This window comes from Ciconia boyciana, chromosome 10 (genome assembly GCF_034638445.1).
Source record: "Ciconia boyciana chromosome 10, ASM3463844v1, whole genome shotgun sequence".
In the NCBI taxonomy this organism is placed as follows: Eukaryota; Metazoa; Chordata; class Aves; order Ciconiiformes; family Ciconiidae; genus Ciconia; species Ciconia boyciana.
The window spans coordinates 43,853,099-43,873,700 of NC_132943.1; the positions used below are offsets into that span (position 1 = coordinate 43,853,099).

The 20,602-nt window shown below is 42.2% G+C and overlaps 1 protein-coding gene across 1 annotated transcript in view; it reads right to left on the reverse strand.

Moving 5' to 3' along the window:
- NDUFA10 (NADH:ubiquinone oxidoreductase subunit A10) overlaps window positions 1-20,602 on the reverse strand; it is a 42,723-nt gene that overhangs the window by 7,981 nt on the left and 14,140 nt on the right. Inside the window, exons 8-9 of the mRNA XM_072874875.1 lie at window positions 15,421-15,506; window positions 7,081-7,189 (exon numbers count right to left, since the gene is read on the reverse strand). Coding sequence (XP_072730976.1) covers window positions 7,081-7,189; window positions 15,421-15,506 — 195 coding nt within the window. The remainder of the gene's footprint in view (window positions 1-7,080; window positions 7,190-15,420; window positions 15,507-20,602) is intronic.

Here is a 20,602-nt window from a genome sequence, read left to right on the forward strand (position 1 = left end):
CTTTTCCTGATCTAAAGCACGGTTTTCAATATAAGATACCACAGTGAAACTGTCCTCTGAGGGTTGGATTTTGGTTTTTGAATTAAAGTTTCATAGGAGATACAAAGAGTGGAGTGGGAGCAATTCACCTGCAACTTTTCTCCACTTTGCTTAATCACTAACAAAAGATCTTTCTTCCAAGCTATTTTCCTGGGTTGTTGGGGTTTTTTTTATTATTTAATAGAGGTCTACCCTGGGGATCACATTCCTACACAGGTATGGGATTAAGAGGGGTTTGGGAGAGGAAGGATGTGCTCCCACGTAAAAAAGTGTTTTCTTTCATAGGGCTCAGTGGCAGACTGACTGTCAAGTTTGAAATGGATTATTTTAATGCCAGTGGGATTTTACTGTCTTTTTGATCTACATCGGTACTCAGTGCCTGGGACAGCATGGTCTGTCATCTAAAACAAAACAGACACAACTATCAAGACCAAGATTTGAGACAGACCCAAGGTCTCTCAGGTTCCTTCCCCCCCCTATCTGGGATAAGATATCCCTGCCAACTGCCTGTGATATCTTCCAAGGGAAGCAGGGTAGAGAAGCTACACGTTTCTAAAGCAGAAGAGGGGCTGCTCTCACGCTCTCTCTGTACGTACAAGATTGGTGAGAGTGGAGGAGGAGCGGGAAGGTGGGAAGAGAAGGACATAACATGCCTATTCCCACCCCTTTCCAGGTACCCTTCAGGAACAACTTTGTCATTCCTAGGTTTTAGTAATTCTTCAGGTTCTTATGGTCTTACCGATATTTAGCCAGGCAACATCTTGTTACTTTAGAAAGGGCTAAAAATATTTTTGCAGAGATAAACCAGCAAAAAAAACTTAAATTAAGCCTTTCCTAATTCATTGTGTGTCTTGTTTTCATTCCTTCCTGGATTCAAGAGCAGACAGGGCTGGGCATTACAGCTGCCAAACACCTCCATTAAAATAAGAATTAGGAAGGGAGACCTTGATCCTAAAAAAATGAAAACTTCACGAAGCCAAGAAAAAATGGCAGGAGAGAGAAAACAGAAGATCGTATCAAAGACAGACGCTATGGTAACAATCACAAACATGGAGAACAAAGATATCCTAACCTCCCTCCTTCTGCAAAGGCAGGAGTACCGTGGAAGACAATTCACAGCTTAGATAAGGCTCACTGCAGCAGTTGTACTTTATACGTATGCATGGGTAACGTCCTCTGTGCATACAAGAAGAATTGGTCAAAGGAGTTTTTTTAGAAGCCTGTAGCTTTTCTTGTAACCCAAAATCTGCAGCCAAAGGCCAAGATGTTGAGGACCCCACCACACAGCATCACCACATTAAACCTCAATGTGTCGGTTTGACATAAACACTCCCTTGTTGTTGAGCCAGACTCTGGCTTCCTGAAAGCTCAAGTATTTCTTTTGTAGTTCAGGGTATTTTAAATGGGGGATTTGTGTGTAAGCCAGGAGTGCTCTGCACTCTCAGAGGAGATGGGAAAGCTAAAGGACTTCCTAACCCTCCTGTTTGCCAGCAGCCATCCTCAGCGCCTTGCAACCACAGCTGCCAAGAAGGGTCAGGGCTGCACCTCACATGCAACCTGGGCCACATCAAACCTGCAGAAAGTCTTCCCTTAACGGTCTCCCTCTTGGGCTAGTTGTGATCTTCATGATAAACACATTCCTTCAATACTCTTAATTTTGCATTGTGAGGCTGAGAGTTGACTCATGTTGCAGGCTCACTTTCCCATCGCTCAAAAGCTCGCTGTGTTACAGCTGTTTCTCTGCAACTACCAAGGCAGGCATCCCACACTTGAGGATTTCCCACCCCTGGGGTTGCATCCTTATGAAAGAGGGGGAAATAAAGAGCCTGGGGGAAAAGCACGGGCTTCTCCTTCCCTCCAACCTGTTGCTGCTTCTCCATTGCTGATACTCAAGACTGCAGGGCACCGCCAGCCACACACTCCCAGGTCGTGGGGCAGAAGGGAGGAGGATGAGGAGCAGGATATGAAGATGCAGCTCGACAAAGCAGTTGAGCTGGTGCAGCTCCTGTGGAAAAGCAGTCATCCCACCCCAGCCACACACTGCTGCTACTTCCCTTCCACAGCTCCAGTATTCACCTAACCCCAGAAACCTGTTCAGTTTGGCAATCTAGCATAAGAGTAGTCCAGGAATAAAAAAAAAAATCCCTGCTAGGTTAGCAAGCTGAAGGGACTTGCCAGAGACACAGTTATGGGAGCCAGACTGCACCTTGTAGCAGTAGCTAGGTCTTTGACTAGCTCAAGCTTTCCTTGCCTCATGGTCAGCATACCTGTATTCCAAAAGCAGTCTTCCACCAAGGGAAAAGAGTAGGGAAAAAAATGACAGCCTTCTCTGACCTTTCGGTGTCATATTTATTTGCTTTCTTGATCAGTTAAATGTTAGGCAGAAAAATCTGAGCCACCCATTTTGTCTCTGCTTAATACAGAGGTGCACTGACAAGGATGGACAAAGCAGAATCAATACTACTGTCAAATAAACCTCTGCTTTCCTCATGTGGCGAATATGGCACACGTGCAAAATTTCTCTCACCACAGAAAGTGACACTGCACAATTAGATGGTTCAAAGGAGGACAATGAGAACCTTCAAGGAAAGGAGCCAAGGGATGGAGGTTGAAGCATGCCAGGATCAGCAAATAGCCAATGCACAGTGGGGAAAAGCAATAAGAGGGTGAAGAAAGCAAGGGAAGTATGCGGCTCACCATTTCGATGCAAGAGCAGAAGGACACTTCAGACTGAAAGACAATGACTAAAACTGGTCTAAGCAAGCCTTACACACAGGCTCACTGGAGCTGGAAGTCATACTGGGATAGGAAGTGTCTTTGAAGGTAGTTCAAGAGTGTGGAATAAATTCTTCAATGAATTCATCATAACTGTCTGCTTCAAGGGCAAGGTACACATCCCTGACTTGATTTTTTCTAATCGTGTAAGTTAGGCTAACAAAAGATACAGCATTTTGATATGGCATTTGCCTTAGTACGAAAGGAACTTCTAGGTGCCTAGGCCTGTCTTGTCTGAAGAAGAATCTGTGTGCCCAAGCATTTGGTTACTTCCTTTAATATACACACCAGCACATATACTTAAAGAATCCCAGCAAACTATAAAGAGGATAGGATACCCCTCCCACTGTACAATCTTACACCCCGGAGAAAGGATGGGGAAAAAAAAACCCCAAACAAATCCTACAGCATGAGATGCAAGCCACAGTTTTTAAGCATACTACTGAAAATAGCCCTTTTCTCCTTCAGGGTTTCTTAGACTTGTGTTTAAAGACATTGGGGCAAGCCATTGGACAAACAAAGGAGCTGGGTTATGTGAACCAGGGTCAGGGTGAGCGGGCTAGCACAAATGCTGTCTGCCGGGGCTGATGACATGAGAAAGGAGACTACGCTTTAACCATTTTGCTTTCACCTTGAGTGAACACCAGCAAACACTGGACTCCAGGCTCTGCACACCTTGTGACAAGCAGCCCACTTTTTTTTTTTTACTCTTTTTGAACACAAAGTTTATGTAAATGAAATACTGATCATTTCCCTACAATCTGCAGCGAAGGGAGAGGTGGCAAAGACTATTTTAAAGTTCTCCAGCTTTGTTTTCAGAGGTAACGACGTAGGTGATGGCTTGAATATGAATCTTAGACAGCTGCACTTTTATGTATACAGAAAAGAGCATGCACGTAAAAGAATCCTTTTTTCACCACCCCTAGGAGATTCAGCAGGACTTGCCAACAGCATTCGGGAGTGTGAAGTACATAAGTACATTATTTAAGTACACTGATTCCATTAAACAGAACCATTTGTTTTCATCTTCTCTGCAAACACATCTGCCTAAGTGCTCCAGCTTCACAGGGCGCACATGGAGTTTGGAGCACTATCCATGGGGATTGTGTGCGGTTGGAAGAAAGCAGAGAGATACAGCAGTTGTTAAGAAAAAAAAAACACGAGTAGTCAAGTCTTTACTAGTCTGACAGTTCCTAAAATAATGTTGCTTCACTTAAGAATGAACATGCTTATCTCTGATCTACAGAACCTGACTAAAAGGTTACTCTTCCCTTGCCAGAAAAGCATCTTTAGAAGTTTATGAATGCCTGAACAGAACAGCTGAACCCTGCCAGATGACTTTATGGTAAGAGAAGGAGGCAGAAAGCCACCTCCTCACATGTGAAATGAATGCTTACAGAAGAAATTTAGAGGATATACAGAAAAAGGCAAGTTTCTAGTATTCAGAGCTGTATGTGGCTACCTCATTATTTTGCAGAAAGGCACACATACTAAAACCTTGGACTCTGAAGAGCGTTTCCTCCTTCTTCACAGTTGCTTCTGACTAATGAATATTTTGAACAATAAACAGCTTCTGCCTGGAATCTGCGAATCCCTGAAAACCACCATTATTAGGCAGCATGAATTGTGTGCATGCAACTCTGAAAAGCACAGCAGTTCGCTGCCTATTGGTATGATCAAGGATTTATGACTAGTTATAGGATTGCCGAGGAAAAAAATCCCCTACGCAAATCATTGTATTTATGTGGTAAACATCATTACACTAACTTTAAAAGCATGTATTTCCCACAAGGAAAAGTTAAAGTTCTGTAATTATACCATAATTAAGTCTTTACTTACAAGTCATGTGAGCCTAAAAATCTTTATCTGTCTTCAAATGCAAAAGTGGTAGCACAGCTGTAACCATCCCTGCATAAACATGGGCAAGGCAAGGGTTTACAATTCCCTCTCGTTAGACCCAGAAACCTCATAGCCAAGATTTGTATGTCTAGAAGTTCATCTGCTTTTTCTGCCTGCACTGGTTGGTCTCATGCTGTATTAGCTCTGAATATAAGCCTTGCCTTACAAAGAAATTCACACCTTCATTTGCTAAACAAAGTTGGAGGGAAAAACACAGATCTTCAAAGTTTCAACACAAAGAATTGAATTCGTAGAACATAAAATGGCGGGTGAGGCTGGCTTTGTGCTTCCTCTTCCAGTAGCTTACAGGGAAGTAGGAAAACTCAGCATCTTTTGCATTGTGCACCACCCTTATAGATCCCCCCATCCCTGAAGGATTACAAGTGTCTAAGCATTCAGAAGAGAGAAAAAGAGTAGCTAGTATTGCCTGAATTTAACAGAATGCTTCATGAAATGTACAACTCCTCCGTATTCCAAAGGACGTTATCACTTTCCACAGTACTTTCCTGAATTTGGGCCGAAAAGCATGCCTGCAGAAGGGAGATTATATTTTGGCAATGTTTTTTTGCACTGACAGTGCTCAGCTTCTGCTGTCAACTAACTGGCATCGAGCAGAGCAATCCAAGAGCCTGGCTTTCCTTCCCAGGTATTCATATTCCTACTCCTAAGCATCCCTTTGCTACATCTGCAAGGCAAGTCACAATTTTTCCTGGAAGCCAGCTATTTGATGAGCCAGGGCATTCTCAGTGTCTTGCCAGCACAAAGAGGAATGTGCTGTTGTACAGTTAGAGGAAAAAAAGGCTTTCAGAAGTATTACCCCTGGTTCTCAGCATGCAGCACCGAGGTCACATCTAGCTGTGTGTCAGGCAGCCTCAATAATTCCCAGCTCCACTGCAAAGTGACATTTCAGCCAAAAAACCCCATCATCTTCAGGAAGAAAGGCACCGTCAGTACAGATGGATGTTGCATGCTGGCAACAAGTCATGCAGCAGATCCTTCTGAAATATGTGCTGCACACGCACAGACGTCTCTTGGAATGAAGAACTCCAAAAATCCTTAGTCTGAGCTTGAAGTTTTGGACTTAAAAGTGTAAGTGATACCAAGAAGCATGAAATTCTGATAGCAATTTCTCAGATGGACCAGGGAGTTTTCAAACCCATTAGACAACCTTAAGGAATACTAAGATGCTTTGTGCTGCTTTAACCTTTAGCTTTAGCCCCTTTTACAAGCTGGAAAGACTACATCTCAAACAAGGCAGAACAGCGTGAACTCAGGAGCTTCTCTCCACTGCATAGTTAGCTGAGGAAGAATGAATTATGTTGAATATTCACAGGGACTTCTGAACTGACTATTCCAGAAGAAAACATTGGTAGTCCAGAGTTTCCAATCAAGTCCACAAACCTGTATGTTACATTTTAATTTCAGTAAGAGACTGTATACTACCAGGAACAGAAAAATGATAGTGTTTTGACTATGCAAATCATGGTTTACAACAATTTATATAGATCTTCCTTCCTTTGTCTTCAGTGATTGCTTAAAAAAAACATGCAGTGGCAGAGATGATTTCAATCCAACTTGAAAATATACCATCACCTGTAACTTCAGTTTGTCTAATCAGTATTAATTGTCATCAGTTCCACAATTTCTCTAATGAGAATTTACAATACCTGGGCCTTAGGAAAACACCGCATGGTGCGAAAGGACCCCATGCCAGCTAAATAACAATAAGCGATAGGGCAAAGTGCTAAGTCAATTGGAAGCCGTTGTCTCCAGAACCAGAAAGGCAAGCAGCTAATTAAAACATTGTGTGGGAGCCTGCATGAGGTGTAAGAGAGCGCTGGGCCACAACAGGCTTTGGATGTGTGCCCGCGTACAGAAACACACTATTTAAAGCAACAACAGTTTTGAGAAGCTATGTAACATTCGTACCTCCTCAGCCTACTCCAGAAAAAACACCCCTTCCCTCAGTGTTTTATAAGCGGTTGTCTTCATAGAAGTCGCCATGGGTTTCCAATTTTCTTATTTGAGTCAAAGGATTATTTTAGATTTCAGAGGTCAGAGACTAATCGGGGCAGGAGAAACAAAAACAAATGAAAACCACTTATCCTTTAGTCCACGTCTAAAGATCAAAAAAGAAAATCAGCTTACAAAACAAACCATTTGCTTCATTATTCCTCTTGTGGGGAAGCTAGACTTCAAAAAAGGTGGGGATCTGGGCAAAATCCAGAACTTACTCTTAGAAATGTGTATCCCTGTGCATGAGACTGACACCCAGGCTGTGCACAGGACAGTTATGAACACGCTTACACCTTGGCACGGACAGTTGCCTGGCTACCATACAACTGCTCCCCTTCCAGTATTACTTACCGATCGATACTCATAATAGATTTTATCATATTCATTGCCTCCAATTGTGATTTCTGGAATGAAGCGAGGGATGGCTGTAGGATCCAGCACTCCATCTTTGTCCTGAACACTGAGGGGAAAGAAAGAAGGAAAGAAAAAGGAGCAGTTAGTCCACATCCTGCCCCAAAGACAGCAACATCAGTTCTGAGTTTCACCAAATATTAAAGAACCACTTTTCTGTTAAATAATGCTTCCACAGGTTTTGGCTCTTTTCCGGTTATGATGAATACATAGTCCTTTTCCTCACACAGATCCTGTGGGGTTTTTTTTACCCCCTTGCCTCCAGTTTGCTCCTGCTCCAACTTCTCCCTGCTTCTCCATTCCCTCCCTCAGGTTCTTCCTCCCCAGAGATGCTCTGTCATTCCTGGGAGCCTTCTCCATAAGGCACCTCTAGCTTTTTGCTTTCTTATATAAGCAAGGTAAAACCAGTGGTTTTATTGAATCCTACATACTATCTTGCTATAGCAACTTCATTTAATTGCCTCCTGTTCAATTAGTTTTCACAAATGAACCCTCACAAGGATTAAGTAAGGTGGTGCTCTTCCCCAGATTCCCATCCCAAATGGATCAACACTGAGGGAATCACAGGGTTTGGAAGCAGGCAGTGCCTCTAGTATCCTGCCTGGCAGTAACTGGGGGAAGCTTGCTGCAGCAGCTGTAACGACAGATATTGGGATCCACCAAAAACCCATGCTGCATGGTGCCAGCGCTTTCAAACACCCCAAATTTAAAATGTCTGAGAAACTGCTAGAAAGCCACCTTCTGCATACTGGTATTATACATAGACCAACAGTGCCACCTATACATATTTGGGGAAAAATACATCCATTTGCAGTGGACAGTGACCAAATTCTAAATTCAACACTTGAAACTCTGCAAATTGTGTTGCTTTCAGTGAACTGCATTTCTTTACAAATACTTACATACACATAAAGCATATGCCCTGAGCACAGCAAAGTTAATCATCTTTAAGCAATTAATTTTTTTCCCCTAAATCAAATTTTGGGACCTTACCTCACAGCACTGAATAGTTTCAACAAGTAGACTAGTCTGCTAACGTATCCTGACACACACAGTGTAAATTATCCTACTACAGAAAATTAGTAAGGAAATACAACAATCTAGTAAAAGTTGAGGTGGGAGAAGGTAAGGATAAATGCCCTTTTACAAGGCCAGGATGAACACCAAAGATGCTTCCTATGAACTACAACATTATCTATCTTCACATACATTAAATGTATATTTCACATGCTGGAAGCCAGGAAAATGAGCCCTCCTTTGCCTCCTCACCAAGACAGCAAGAGCTCTTTTCATGACATGCTAGCACCAGCCCTCCCGTGGGCCACTCCCAGCCTTCCCACTCCAGGAGAGCTTGGAATAACCGAGCTGGGATGGTAGAGCTTGCCCAGACGGTGATCTGACGATGCAACTGGTTTGGTTTCCGAATCCCAGCATACTTCAGGAAGAGCACCTTTGCACCTGTGAAGTCCCCTCTCTTGGCATTCTGCCGAGGAGGAGTCTGCTCTAATACCCAATGCTAATTAACCTGGAACTAAAATAAACAGACCCTGGCAGAAAGCAGCCCTTCAGGTACCAGCTCTTCATTCCTTAAGTACAGTCCATCCTGCAACCACACTTGTAATCAGTGCCAACGCCGTGAGCTTTAGTTTGCTTTTTCACTGTGCAGAGAGCAGAGACAGCAAGCTAAGAATTTTTATTTGAACAGGACCACGTGCAGGCAATGTTTAAAGACCTTGCTGAGCTCAGGCTTAACAGCAGAGGCTGTAGAAGACCTACTAATATATCAGTGAATAAACATCTCCGTCCTTTCTTCCCACAGAAATGGGAGAGTCAGCTCTCTGCCAAGTAGGAGCAGATGTTCTGGACCTTACAAGTCTGTAGGAGCAGGCAGATAAAATTTGTCCAGGCATATATGAAGTATAACTTGATACATACAAACTGAGTTCAATGGTCAACCAGTCTGCAGTTAATCCATTCCTTCATGAATCTCAGACAAATGGCAATTGTAGGTGACAATTCCCAAGCACAATTTATTTTAGTGGCCAAGATGGAAAACCTGCTGCTCTTCAAACTTCTTTGCTCTCACAACCACTGCCTCCAAAGAAACCACAACAAAATGCAAACCTAATGCTACCAAAGATGGCTTCTCCAGCCTCAGCTCTCCACCTTAAGAAATAACTTTGAATACTAACTAAAAGCACCACCCAAAGACACCTGCCACAACAATGTCTTTAACCACAAAGCCACATTCACTTGCCAGAACTAATTCACTGCTCAGCAGGAAGCATTTAAAGGCACCTTTTATGTTTCCGTAGTTTTCTCTCTCCCCCCTAGCACAAAAGTATCACTATTTATTATTTTCTGGCCCTTAACCATATTTTCTTGAAGCAGCTCTCATCATGCAGAAGCATAGCTTCCCAGAGCGTGTTTTACCTACCCAATAAGATTATGTGACACTTCAAACTTAACTGAGAGCATGTAAGTGACTGCACGGTCCTAACACTGCAGGAATATTAGATTTTGGCTCACCATCGTTGCAACCGTCCATAATCCTATTAGCTAGAGCTCTTCCCATTGCTACACAGCAATCACACTCGTAAGTACCTTACAGCAATGGGTAAGTCATCTTTTCTCCAAAAGCACCTATTACACACCTACTTCATGCATTATGTCCAGTACAACATGCATGAGCAGGTACCGAGGAATCAGGACTAACACATTCCTGCCTCTTTTCAGAGGAGGAAGTCCCATTTCCCTTACAGGCAACTTACAACAAGGATACACAGATTTTACAGGGAACCTGTGGAAACCTGATGACACACAAGTACAACAAGCTGTCTTCAATTTAATGCAGCTCTTACATCAGCTGGATATACTTTCTAGAACTTCTGTTCCCAGGACCTTAGCTTTTTTCCCCACCTCTGTATAAAACAAAGTCCCAAGATTGCCTGCCACAACAAACATTAGAAAGTCTTATGAACATATTTGCTAAAGGTGCAAGGTAGGGTAAAGGAAGTAGACTGCTTGGAAAAAAATAAACCAGTCAACCAAACAAAAAACCCAAGTTTGCATAGCCTGAACCATGATTTCTCAACAACTGATGCTGGCATAGTCTCAAAAATTGAAGTGACAATACACAGTATTAGAAAACCACACTTCCTACCTAAAAGCATTCACTGGCCTAAGAGGCTTAGAGCCAGCAACACAAAAGCATCCCAAGTTAAATTCTATGCTTATACATGAAAGTAACTTGAGAAATAGCAGGTGGATCCCACTGGAAAACAGATTATTTTCTTGTACACCTTGAAACCAGCTTCTCACCAACTGGTTATTGTGTTTCAGGTTTTAAACTGAGCGAGTGGGTGGCATTCATTCCTCTGCTATTCACACCCTTATTACCTCGGCCAGGGCTCCTCAACCCCTGCTGTGGTCAGCTTCCCTGCCTCCCGTGGGTCAGGTATAACACGTGCGAGTAAGCCAGTAAGCACGTGATACACTCACAATTTTGCCCATGCTTGTGAGAGCAGGGGAAAGGAGAAATGCTCCTGACTCATGCCACAGGCACACAGAGCTGGGTGGGAGAGATGGTTCCTGCATCCAGCTCTTACCGTACTGACCTCCTCTGCCCCTGCGCTCATTCAGCAGGCATACAGGACAGCCGCAGGCTGTATCCCCCCCGCCATGTGTCTTTCCTTGCTTGTCATTTCTTCCTTGCCCATTTTCTCCAGAACTTAGCAAAGGCAGGGCAATGATGTACAGACCTCCTTCTGCCAAAGGGACTCAGACTCCACCATTTGGTTAGAGAGAACAAGTATACCATGCCCAAGGTGAACCACGGCCAGTCCCTTGGTGAACAGCAAACGCTCACAATGAACGCCAAGGAAGAAAAAAGAGCTTTCCAAGAAAAGCAGGTCTGCAAGAGAAGGTAAGAAGGTGCAACAACAGCTCTTCAAATCTATAAAAAGCCACTGCAAAGAGGAAATTACAAAGAACTGTTTCAGCTGAAGACAGAGAGAAGTAAGGTGCCAAAGGAAGCAGTTTTTAATAGCGCTGGAAGTTTTACAATGAATGGCTTATGAGATTTTGGAGTCTCCATGACAAACAGGTTCAAAAACAAGTCCAATACGCTTCTTGCAAGCACTTCTAGTCCTGCTATTTGAAATCAGACAAGACAGACATTCAAACATGGACACTTCTTCCCTTTGCTAAGCACACTCGATTACACCGTGAAACAGTGCTGAATGGTCGCGCTCCCTCAGTCACTCCCATGCTTCCTCATTGCAGCATTTCATGTAACCAGAGCAAAATGAACAGAAAGGAAATAAGAGCCAAGCTCTAGGGTTAGCAATAGCTCCAAGAAGCTGAACAAATGTTAAGAGAACTTAGAAATTACGAGTTACTGCACATACAAGGTCCTTTGGTAGCAACCTCAAAATATATGTCTGATGTCCCGCCAAATACAATACTGGAGGATTTACTACACAGGGTTTGTGGCACACTAAGAGTTATTAATGAACAAAATTGAACAGATGAGAGTGCCAAACTATTTCATGGCTAGATTGTTTCCAAATGGAAATAGATCCCCTTTTCATCAAGATAAAACAAATGCCAATACCTATCTTTTTTTAAATGAAATTAGTGGTGGCTTAAAAAAGCTGAAAATTTGCCCATACAAAATATGTTCTGCCATAGCAAATTCTGAAGGAGCTGCAGGGATGTAACAGATTTAACCGTGGACTTGTCTGATGAAACAAGTCAAATGCAGAAAGCTCCCCCCACCAGCTGGTAAAGTAACACAGGGAATGTTACACAAACTACAGCTCTTCATTCCAAAACATTATTTACTTTACAATGCGTGTAGACAGTCACACGATTTCACTGGGAAGGGCACAGATAAAAACATGCTTGAGACAATGGAGTGGCAACAGAGGAACTCCTTGAGACCTTTCAAAAAGCCAGCAGAATGGTTTCTGTTGGACTTGGCACTCAGAGAAGAAGGAAAGATGTGAAGAGCATCCTCTGGGAGATCCCTCCAGCTTACATACACACAAATACATACATTCTTAACCTTTTACAAAGACATGCCTCAGTCCCACAACCACACTACTCTCTATTCGGGCAAAGGAGAGAGGACTCCAGGGCAAGGCAGGGAGATAAAAGGTATCATTATGCAACTGATTTTATATGGGTGCGGCTCACTGGTTTGATTAGCTTACTACTTATTTGCATTACCAAAGTAGTCAGAGGCCCTGCTGGGTTTTTTGTGCATTAGGCCCTATATACATGCAACAAAAAATTTATCCTCACCCCTTCCCATCCATCCCTTTCCCCCAGACATGCTGGTATAAGCTGAAGGTAGAAGAGGTGAAACTGCCGACAGCCAAGCCAGCGCCGGAGCAGGATTACGACTGCAATGCCCTGCCTCCTGCTGCGCTGCCCCTCTGACTCCCGGGCAGCATCAGATCTGAAATAGCCCGAGTCAGAATGAGTGGACTGTGCAAAATGCTGGGAGGTCAAAGGAAGCAACTGCAGAGGGAAAAACAGACCAATACCTGCTACAGCCTTCCAGAAACACCCAGGAGAGGGCAGCATGTGCCAGCATATGGAACAGGCAGACCACCAGGAACATGCTAAAAAACTTTCCAAAAGGAAAAATTAATGTAGATATGGGATACCTGCAAACCTGCAGACAACTGGGTACCACAAGTTCTTTTCTACTCAGGCAAAGTGAGGAAAAAGTGAGGAAAGCATCAGGTTTAACATTCATGAACTAGCACCTGAAATTGCCATTTGATGCTCCGGAATGTAATTCCAACACTGAAGCCATGCAGCAGACTCCCTGCAGTGTTTGTTCAGTCCTTACATATCTGGTTCCCTGTCTGGCACTGGGCCTGACAAGTTTTCATGAGTGAAGTTTGTGCAAGCTGTGACAGGAGACTGATGTCTGTCCTGCACTTCTGGAGTTAACATGAGGAAAAGATTATGCCTAAACCTACACGTTCTTAAAAAAAAGGTGCTCTTCCCAGCCTGCCCAACATATTGGCCACAATTTCCTCATTCAGCTGAGCAAGGCATGAGCACAAAATTGGTACAGGATCTGTCGTTCCACATTTGATCAATGTCCTAATACCCCAGCACCAAATGAAAACTCAAAGCAAACACCGAGCACATTCATCATCTGTCCGAATACGACCACTATCTTGACAATGCTATTCTGAAGGCAAGGGGAAACAGCAAAACTCAAACCATAAGAACATTTAAATTAAGAGTTCATTACATTGTAAGATGTTAACAGCCACACACTGCCAACAGAATAAATAATTTTGTATTATCTACAAGGACAAGAGCTTTGTACAGGAGACCCTCTCACCCTCCCCCAGGGTTCAATGAAAAATTGAGTCCTTAACAATGCAATTTATTCCCTTCTACAGCTGCGAAGTAGAATTTTCATACAATATCTTAATACACTGCTCTTTCATTGTATGCCTTCCTTTAACTCCCTCCTACACTCTGCAATTAATAATCCTTTCTTAATACCTGTACTAGTGTGAAGCTATAGGAAAACAAGAAACTTAACTGTATTTTCTCTTTCAAAGGAAATCTGATTGACAGTTTTGCAGGGTCTAAGTCACCAGATGCTATCCTTTAATTACTACACAAAGAAACCTCTTCTTAGACACTTAAAGGGCACCCAGATCATGACATGTTTTTCTTAGATGCCACCCAACACTGCTCTTCTGCGATCTATCTTCACCCCTTGATAGAAAGGCCTTAGAAAAGGAACATTATCTTTAATTTTAGGAGACATTTGAAGTAGCAGCACAGAAAACTAAAAGACAAAGAATATCAGAATCCTGCAAAGAAGTTTAACTTAATACTCCAATGCCTGTCATGATAAAGACAAAAATTAAGAGGCAGATAGTCAATTTAAAAAAAAAAATCCCTGTGTTTCTATTAACCTGTGAGATAACCTGAAATTAATATGACAAGAATATAATTCTTACTGTGTTTTTAAAAAAAAAATTAACTATACTGCACTTGCTACCTGAACATTCAGTCTAAAGATGAAGTTCTAGCAAAATGGGAAACCCGTCTCACTTCAGTGCAAGGTTATCCCTATTAATAGTCTCCCAAGTGTAGATAAATTCTTTATACGGGGTTATCCAGAGAACATTTTGTTCACCAACATGACTTCAGAGTGGCACTCCTGAGGCTTCATCTGTAACACATGGATAAAAGTGTAGGCCTGGTCTCACTTTACATACACATCAGTGGTTCAGTTCAACATCTTCTGGAGTCTGGAGGGCTACCTCTCTTTTCAGCATTGCTCTGGGGACACATGCAGCCCCACCAGTAGCACTCCACAGCTGAACTGGAGGACAGATAATCATAGACTACTTGCAAAGAATTACTGTAATCAAATTTGATTCTATTCCAGCAAGGCACTTTCCACTATCCGAGTTCGATCTCTTCACATCCAACTAGACAGACAAGGATCTATAAAGGGTCTTTTTTGGTTTTTTTGTTAAACCGCTCTACTTTACAATCCCCCTTGTTATTATGGAGAATGAATAACAGAACTGCAATACTCCACTCTGTGAATTAGGATTAAAGCTTCAGTTTAGGATTATTTACTGGGAGCCAGGGGAAAGGAGGAAAAAATGACTTATTGAGGAGTCACCCAAGTTTGCTTGATTCCTTTTTCCTCTCTATACTCTGTTCAGCTAGCTTCTTGAGTGCTGGAAAGATGTAAAAATCAGACAGCATAAGAAATTAGACTAGCTTTAGGAAATCTAAACAGCACCACATATAAAACTTGCTACAAGGTCACTCTGTCAACAAGCTTTGCTGAAGGATGTCATGCTGCCAGGGCAGCAGAGAAACCACCACACCAACTGCATAAATGCTCTGTTTTAAAATGAAATGCTTTTCTGTGTTCACCCAGGAACAGAAGTGCTCACAAAAATACCTTCCAAAAAGTAAAAGCCACAGGTCACAGCACTTCGGAAATGCCTGCAGAGTTCTTGTGCTTCATTAACGGAACGGGATCTATTTGTCTGGAGTCTCTCGTCTAATCAATTACCAGCAGCAGCAAAATGCCACACCATATTACAGTGCCAAGCACCAATATTACAAAAGCCTACTATCTCTGCTGACTTCTGACAAAAAACCAAGTCAGAGTGCAAATATAAACATACCTTCAAAAACTCAAGGCTTTAACCATTTTCCCTGAGATCTGATGCTAAGTAATGTTCAGTTACTGGAAGACATCATACTTACTAAAGTCTCAAATGATGGAAAGAAACATCATCCTGTTCCAGCCATGGCCCCTTGTCAAACTTCAGGTACTCAATGTCTTCGATTACCTGGAATCAGAAGATAAAAGTCATGCTAAGAGGTGGTCTGATCAGAACATCCAAAATCAATGAACACACCCCCCAGATCAATGAAATAATCAAAATATAGTGTTAAACAAGTCAACCAGCAAAAAGGCTTCACTGCTAAAGCTGTATTAACAATGCAAATGTTTAGAGCTAACATATCGTCTCCCAGTCATATTTCTGGAGGTCGTGGCCCTGCCATAAGCACTGGGCAGACACGTGGGGGGCCAGCTCTAAAGTTTCTGGTGCTTTCAGCGTCCGTGAGTAGAGGATGGCATGGAATAAATTGGCCGAGAGGTGCCTTGTTTCCAAATTCTTACCTGACCCAAGACACTCAACCTGCCCTTGGGGCTGAAAGGAAGCAAAGAAGGTACAGCCCCACCTCTAAGGTAGAATGAGGAGGAAATGGAAGTCAGTCTACATTTAACCCCCTTTCGTTGCAAACAAAAACCATCATGCTACATAGGAAGCCTGGGTTTTTTTCCAAAATGGTTTAGTGGCATACTAACTGAGATAGGTTGAGGAGCAATTGTGGCAATTGCCTCTCGGCATTGCTGTGTGCAGTTCACATCACAGAAACCGAGGCAGGTTCCAGGCTGGAAAACTCAAACACCCTTGAAGTAGCCATACCAACAGAAGTCCAAAGGCTCCCGATTTGATAGGTCATCAAGACCTACCCATGCATGCATGCACCCTGAGCAGAAAGGAAAGCTCACAGCTCAGCACCCAGAATCATTCAAACAAGTAACACCAGCTCAGCAAATCACTCCTCCAGCATCCCCAAACTTATCAATCCCATATTTGAGCTTCATTTACAGCCTGGCTCCATCAGAAAACAGATCATTGCTGGTTCACTGGGTAATTGCTTAACACAAGCCTGAGGTTATCACACACGACTGACTAGATCTGAAGGAAACCCGAACTAGTGTTGGGAGGATGCACTTAAGGCACACGATGAGGTAGAGACAGTACCTTGAAGCAATTTGGGAAGGAGTGGATTGTTACAGCTCCAAACACCACTTTTCAGAGGCCTTTTCCAGAAGGAAAGGATAAAGCTACGAGGTCAGGACCAAAATCCTGATGACACACTGTCAATCCATTGACAACAAGTAAGCAGGTGCCAGTAAAGTGATAGAATAATAAATGAAAAATGCTTCTATTCTTTCCTGTACTTTAAATCCACTATAATTATTCCCTGCAATCACAGCAAACACTAAATCACATATATTGCCACTTAAAAGGCAATAACAAAGTGCTATTACAAAGTAGTTTCGACCATAAAGGTCCACTCTATTACCAGTACTATGTTTTTATGGTAAGAAATAATGGCTTAGAGATGTGACCGCATGATCATTTTCCTTGAGGCATTTGCATTCCTTAAAGACTAATTTTGCTGATAAAGACTTAAAAAAATATGGTTGACATGACATCACCAAAGCATATTTAAAACTTCAAGCAAGTTTAGATGCTCTTTAACCATTTTTGATATCTTACAAAGAGGCAAAGTTGGCAAGCCAGATACCATAGCTGAGAGCATAGGAAACCTACTTTTCGCATAAAGAAAAAAGCCAATGACAAATCCACCTATTGATGGAAAAATGTTTCAATTTTCAGAAAACGCTACAGAAAACTGCACCACAGACATTTAGAAGAGTTTTCAAAATTGTATTTAGAAACTGCTTCTTCCTACCAAACTGCTGTAACATAACTCCAAGATAAGCATTCCATGATGCAAAGAGGAAGAAAGGTAAATGGTAAGTTAGTTCAAATATCCATTATTTATTTTAATTATTTAATTTAAAAGCTGAACCTCCACCATACTTCCCATTAGCTATGCAAAAGCAATTACTTCTCTACTCCACAGCAAAGCTTTGGAAACCCACCGCTACAGCTGATGACAGGACTAATAATAGAGTCGCTAACAATAGGGCTCAGAATATGTTGCAGGGAAAAAGAAATCTGTATCCAAATTAATTTTGCACACTCTTATTATCATATCAGAAGATATCTCTCCCAGCAGCTTGTTAACAATGGTATCAGCCTCCCAACCAGGCTAGACAAACAGCTTCTTAATTTATAAGGAATGCCCTGGCACCCCCTGGGAATTAGCAAATGAATGATTTAAACATGATCGCAGCACAACTTGTAATAATGTCCAGGAGAGATCAGGTCTTAATATATTGCAGAGCATGGCAGGATTTAGAAAAAATGGTTTTCAATAATGGGACCTCTTTCCGTAATCTTTGCAACTAAGCCAATATGAACAGCTTACAATTTCTAAGCTTGTTTCACAGCGATCTGGTGAGTGCTGCTGTTGGAAGAGCTGGGGGGCAGCAGGCAGCAGAAGGTGACACTGTTCTTATTCATATCATTTCTGGGGACAAAGACACCAAATCCCAATAGGTTGCTCTGTCAGCTGACTTCTCCCTAAACTCCTTCCTCACAGGTTGTTTCTTTAAGCAATAGACAGACACAAGGAGCAGTGCAGGCTACAGCCCTACAGAGTTCGGACCACAGCTTGCAGGAAGGAGCTCAGCCCACGTACAGCACCTACAACTGCAGAATTCATGCAGGCTAGCTCTGGAGCCTTTCACTTCTGCACTAGCAAAGGGCACTGGTCTGTCAGCAGCCTCCCATCTTCATCATCATCTCCAGTTTACGCAAGCTGGTGACAAGAATAAAATTGATACGTAATACAAAACACTATTCACAAGCACAGAGGAACTGAAACAATTTTGGTTATTTCCTTTCTACCCCCACCTCTTTTTTAATATCCAGGGTTTTTAAAAAAACTTTAAACAAACATATAGCTAACTTTTTATTCCCAGTTTTATCCTCATTTAAAAGCACTCTGAAACACCCTCATGAAGCTCATTTCAGCACTTATTACTCCTTTAGCCACTACAACCAATGTTAATTACAATATGAAACCCCAACTGATCTTTTTAAAACACACTTCACAAACAAAAGTCATTTCTAAGTTGTGTATGTCTGCTATGAGCAAATCAAAAGCCATTAAACTAAGGTAATAAAAAAAAATTAAACTCCCAAATCACATAGCAAATAATCTGCAGACTGAAGCTAGCTAACAGTTAAACATTGCTATCTATCAACAGGATACACCTGTGTAAACAAACACCCTACAAGCCAAAACCAAATCCCTCCTGCCAACCCCTATTTCCAAATTTCACCTTCTCTTTGGAATGAAATAGTTGAATCTGAACAGAAGGGAAAAAACACAACTTTATTCTTTGAAGTGCAAAGAGTACCAATCTCTAGCTACCATCTCACAATGAAAATATGATACCATCTTGTACTTTGACTTCAAAATAATAATCCTTCCTCTAGTCCAGATTTGTCCAACCAAATTAAGAACTGCATCAGCGCATACTGATGACCCCACGTACAGTGATGACAAGATCGCTGAGCTTGGTAGACTTCTCTACTTGAGCAGTAAGAGCTTTAGACTGACTTTAAACCCTGATTTACAAGATTAAAATAAAATCCCTAGCAATGGGTTTTACTACAAAAAATCTAGGGAGGAAACAAACTGCTTTATTCTGATCACTTCGAGACATGCTCAGAGAGAAGGAAGAGGAAAAAACAAGCAAATAACATGCCCATCCCAACTTTCTCTTAGTTCTTCTACCAAACATCCATGGCTACCTTCCTGAAACACCATGGTGCTCAAATCTTATCCCTTCTTTTATGATACCCTGAAAAATTAACTATAATTGCTCAATATTCTCATCCACACCCTGACCTCGTTTTTTCATTCATTTCAGCTTCTTCCCATTTCTCTATTTTTGTCCCTCAGAAAAAAAATATCTAAAAACATAGCAGAGAATATATTATTCCTGGGATGCTGATCTTTTTTGCCACAGAGGATGCTTTTCACTGCAAAGCAGAACCCTCACTGCGGCTGCAGGCATGTGAGCTTCAACAAGAAGTGCCTACCAGCTGCTATACACCTTATCCATCTACCACAAAAGCAGGAGCACCCCAACCTTGCTAACACTAAAGCCATACTTTATTTTTTTTATGCACGTGAGAAAAATGATGGTGCGCTCTTGATTTTTCACAGAGGTACTCACAAGACTGAAACCTCAGACATTCAAGAGCTACTCGGAAATGATTTCAGGACTAAGATTAAATGTAAAGGTTTACCCTCTTCAGACATTTTTTTCCTTCCCAAAAAGGATACAGAAGGATTAATGTCAGGATAGTCAGCTGGTAAAGGTCGCAGATAGCTATCTGCATAAATACAGTTGATGTCAGAACAAAGGGAAAGGCCTTTGGTTTTTTTGAAGCTTCCAAAAACACCTAATTTTCAGAGATTTTAGAAGTTTTGCACTACTCCAAATGCAAACAGTTGCCTCACTGTGATTTCACAGTGAACTTCTATTTATCTGCTGTCGCACTGAAGCCACCAGCCTTTTTGTGGGTATAAACTCAAAATGCCTCGTGAATCTACTGGTTAATGGTTATAACCTCTATAATCAAGTGCACAAGTGTCCAGAAATCCAGACACGACAGGGCACGACTCAAAACGTAGCACACAACCATATTCTCATAAAGGGAACTAAAAGGCCTAGAAACACACAGCAATGCAGCTAATGGGGGTTACATTTTTAGGACCAGGAAAGTCCTTATCAATATTTTCTGCTCCACAAAGCTTTTGCATGGGAACACGAGGATATTAGGTGCAGGCTACCGTCATGCTCAATGCCAACTAAAATCCACACTTCGTTCCTCCAAACAAAGTCAGGTTTAAGAGAGGAGAGTTTACTGCAGACTTCGACTGAAACAGATTCATCACCGACTCCAACAGCAGGAACCCAGCTCAAAAATCCAGGAGATTTTCCAGCCCCTTGGTCCCAAGATTGGTCTCAGCAACCGCTAGTTTGGAAAAAACCTCCGTCCAGTTTTCTTGCTAACCATGACGTTACATGGTGTGGAATATCCCTTTGGTCAGTCCGGGTCAGGTGTCCTGGCTGTGTCCCCTCCCAAACCTCTGCACGCCCCCAGCCTAATCACAAGGGGCAGAGTGAGAAACAGAGACAGCCTTGATGCTGTGCAAG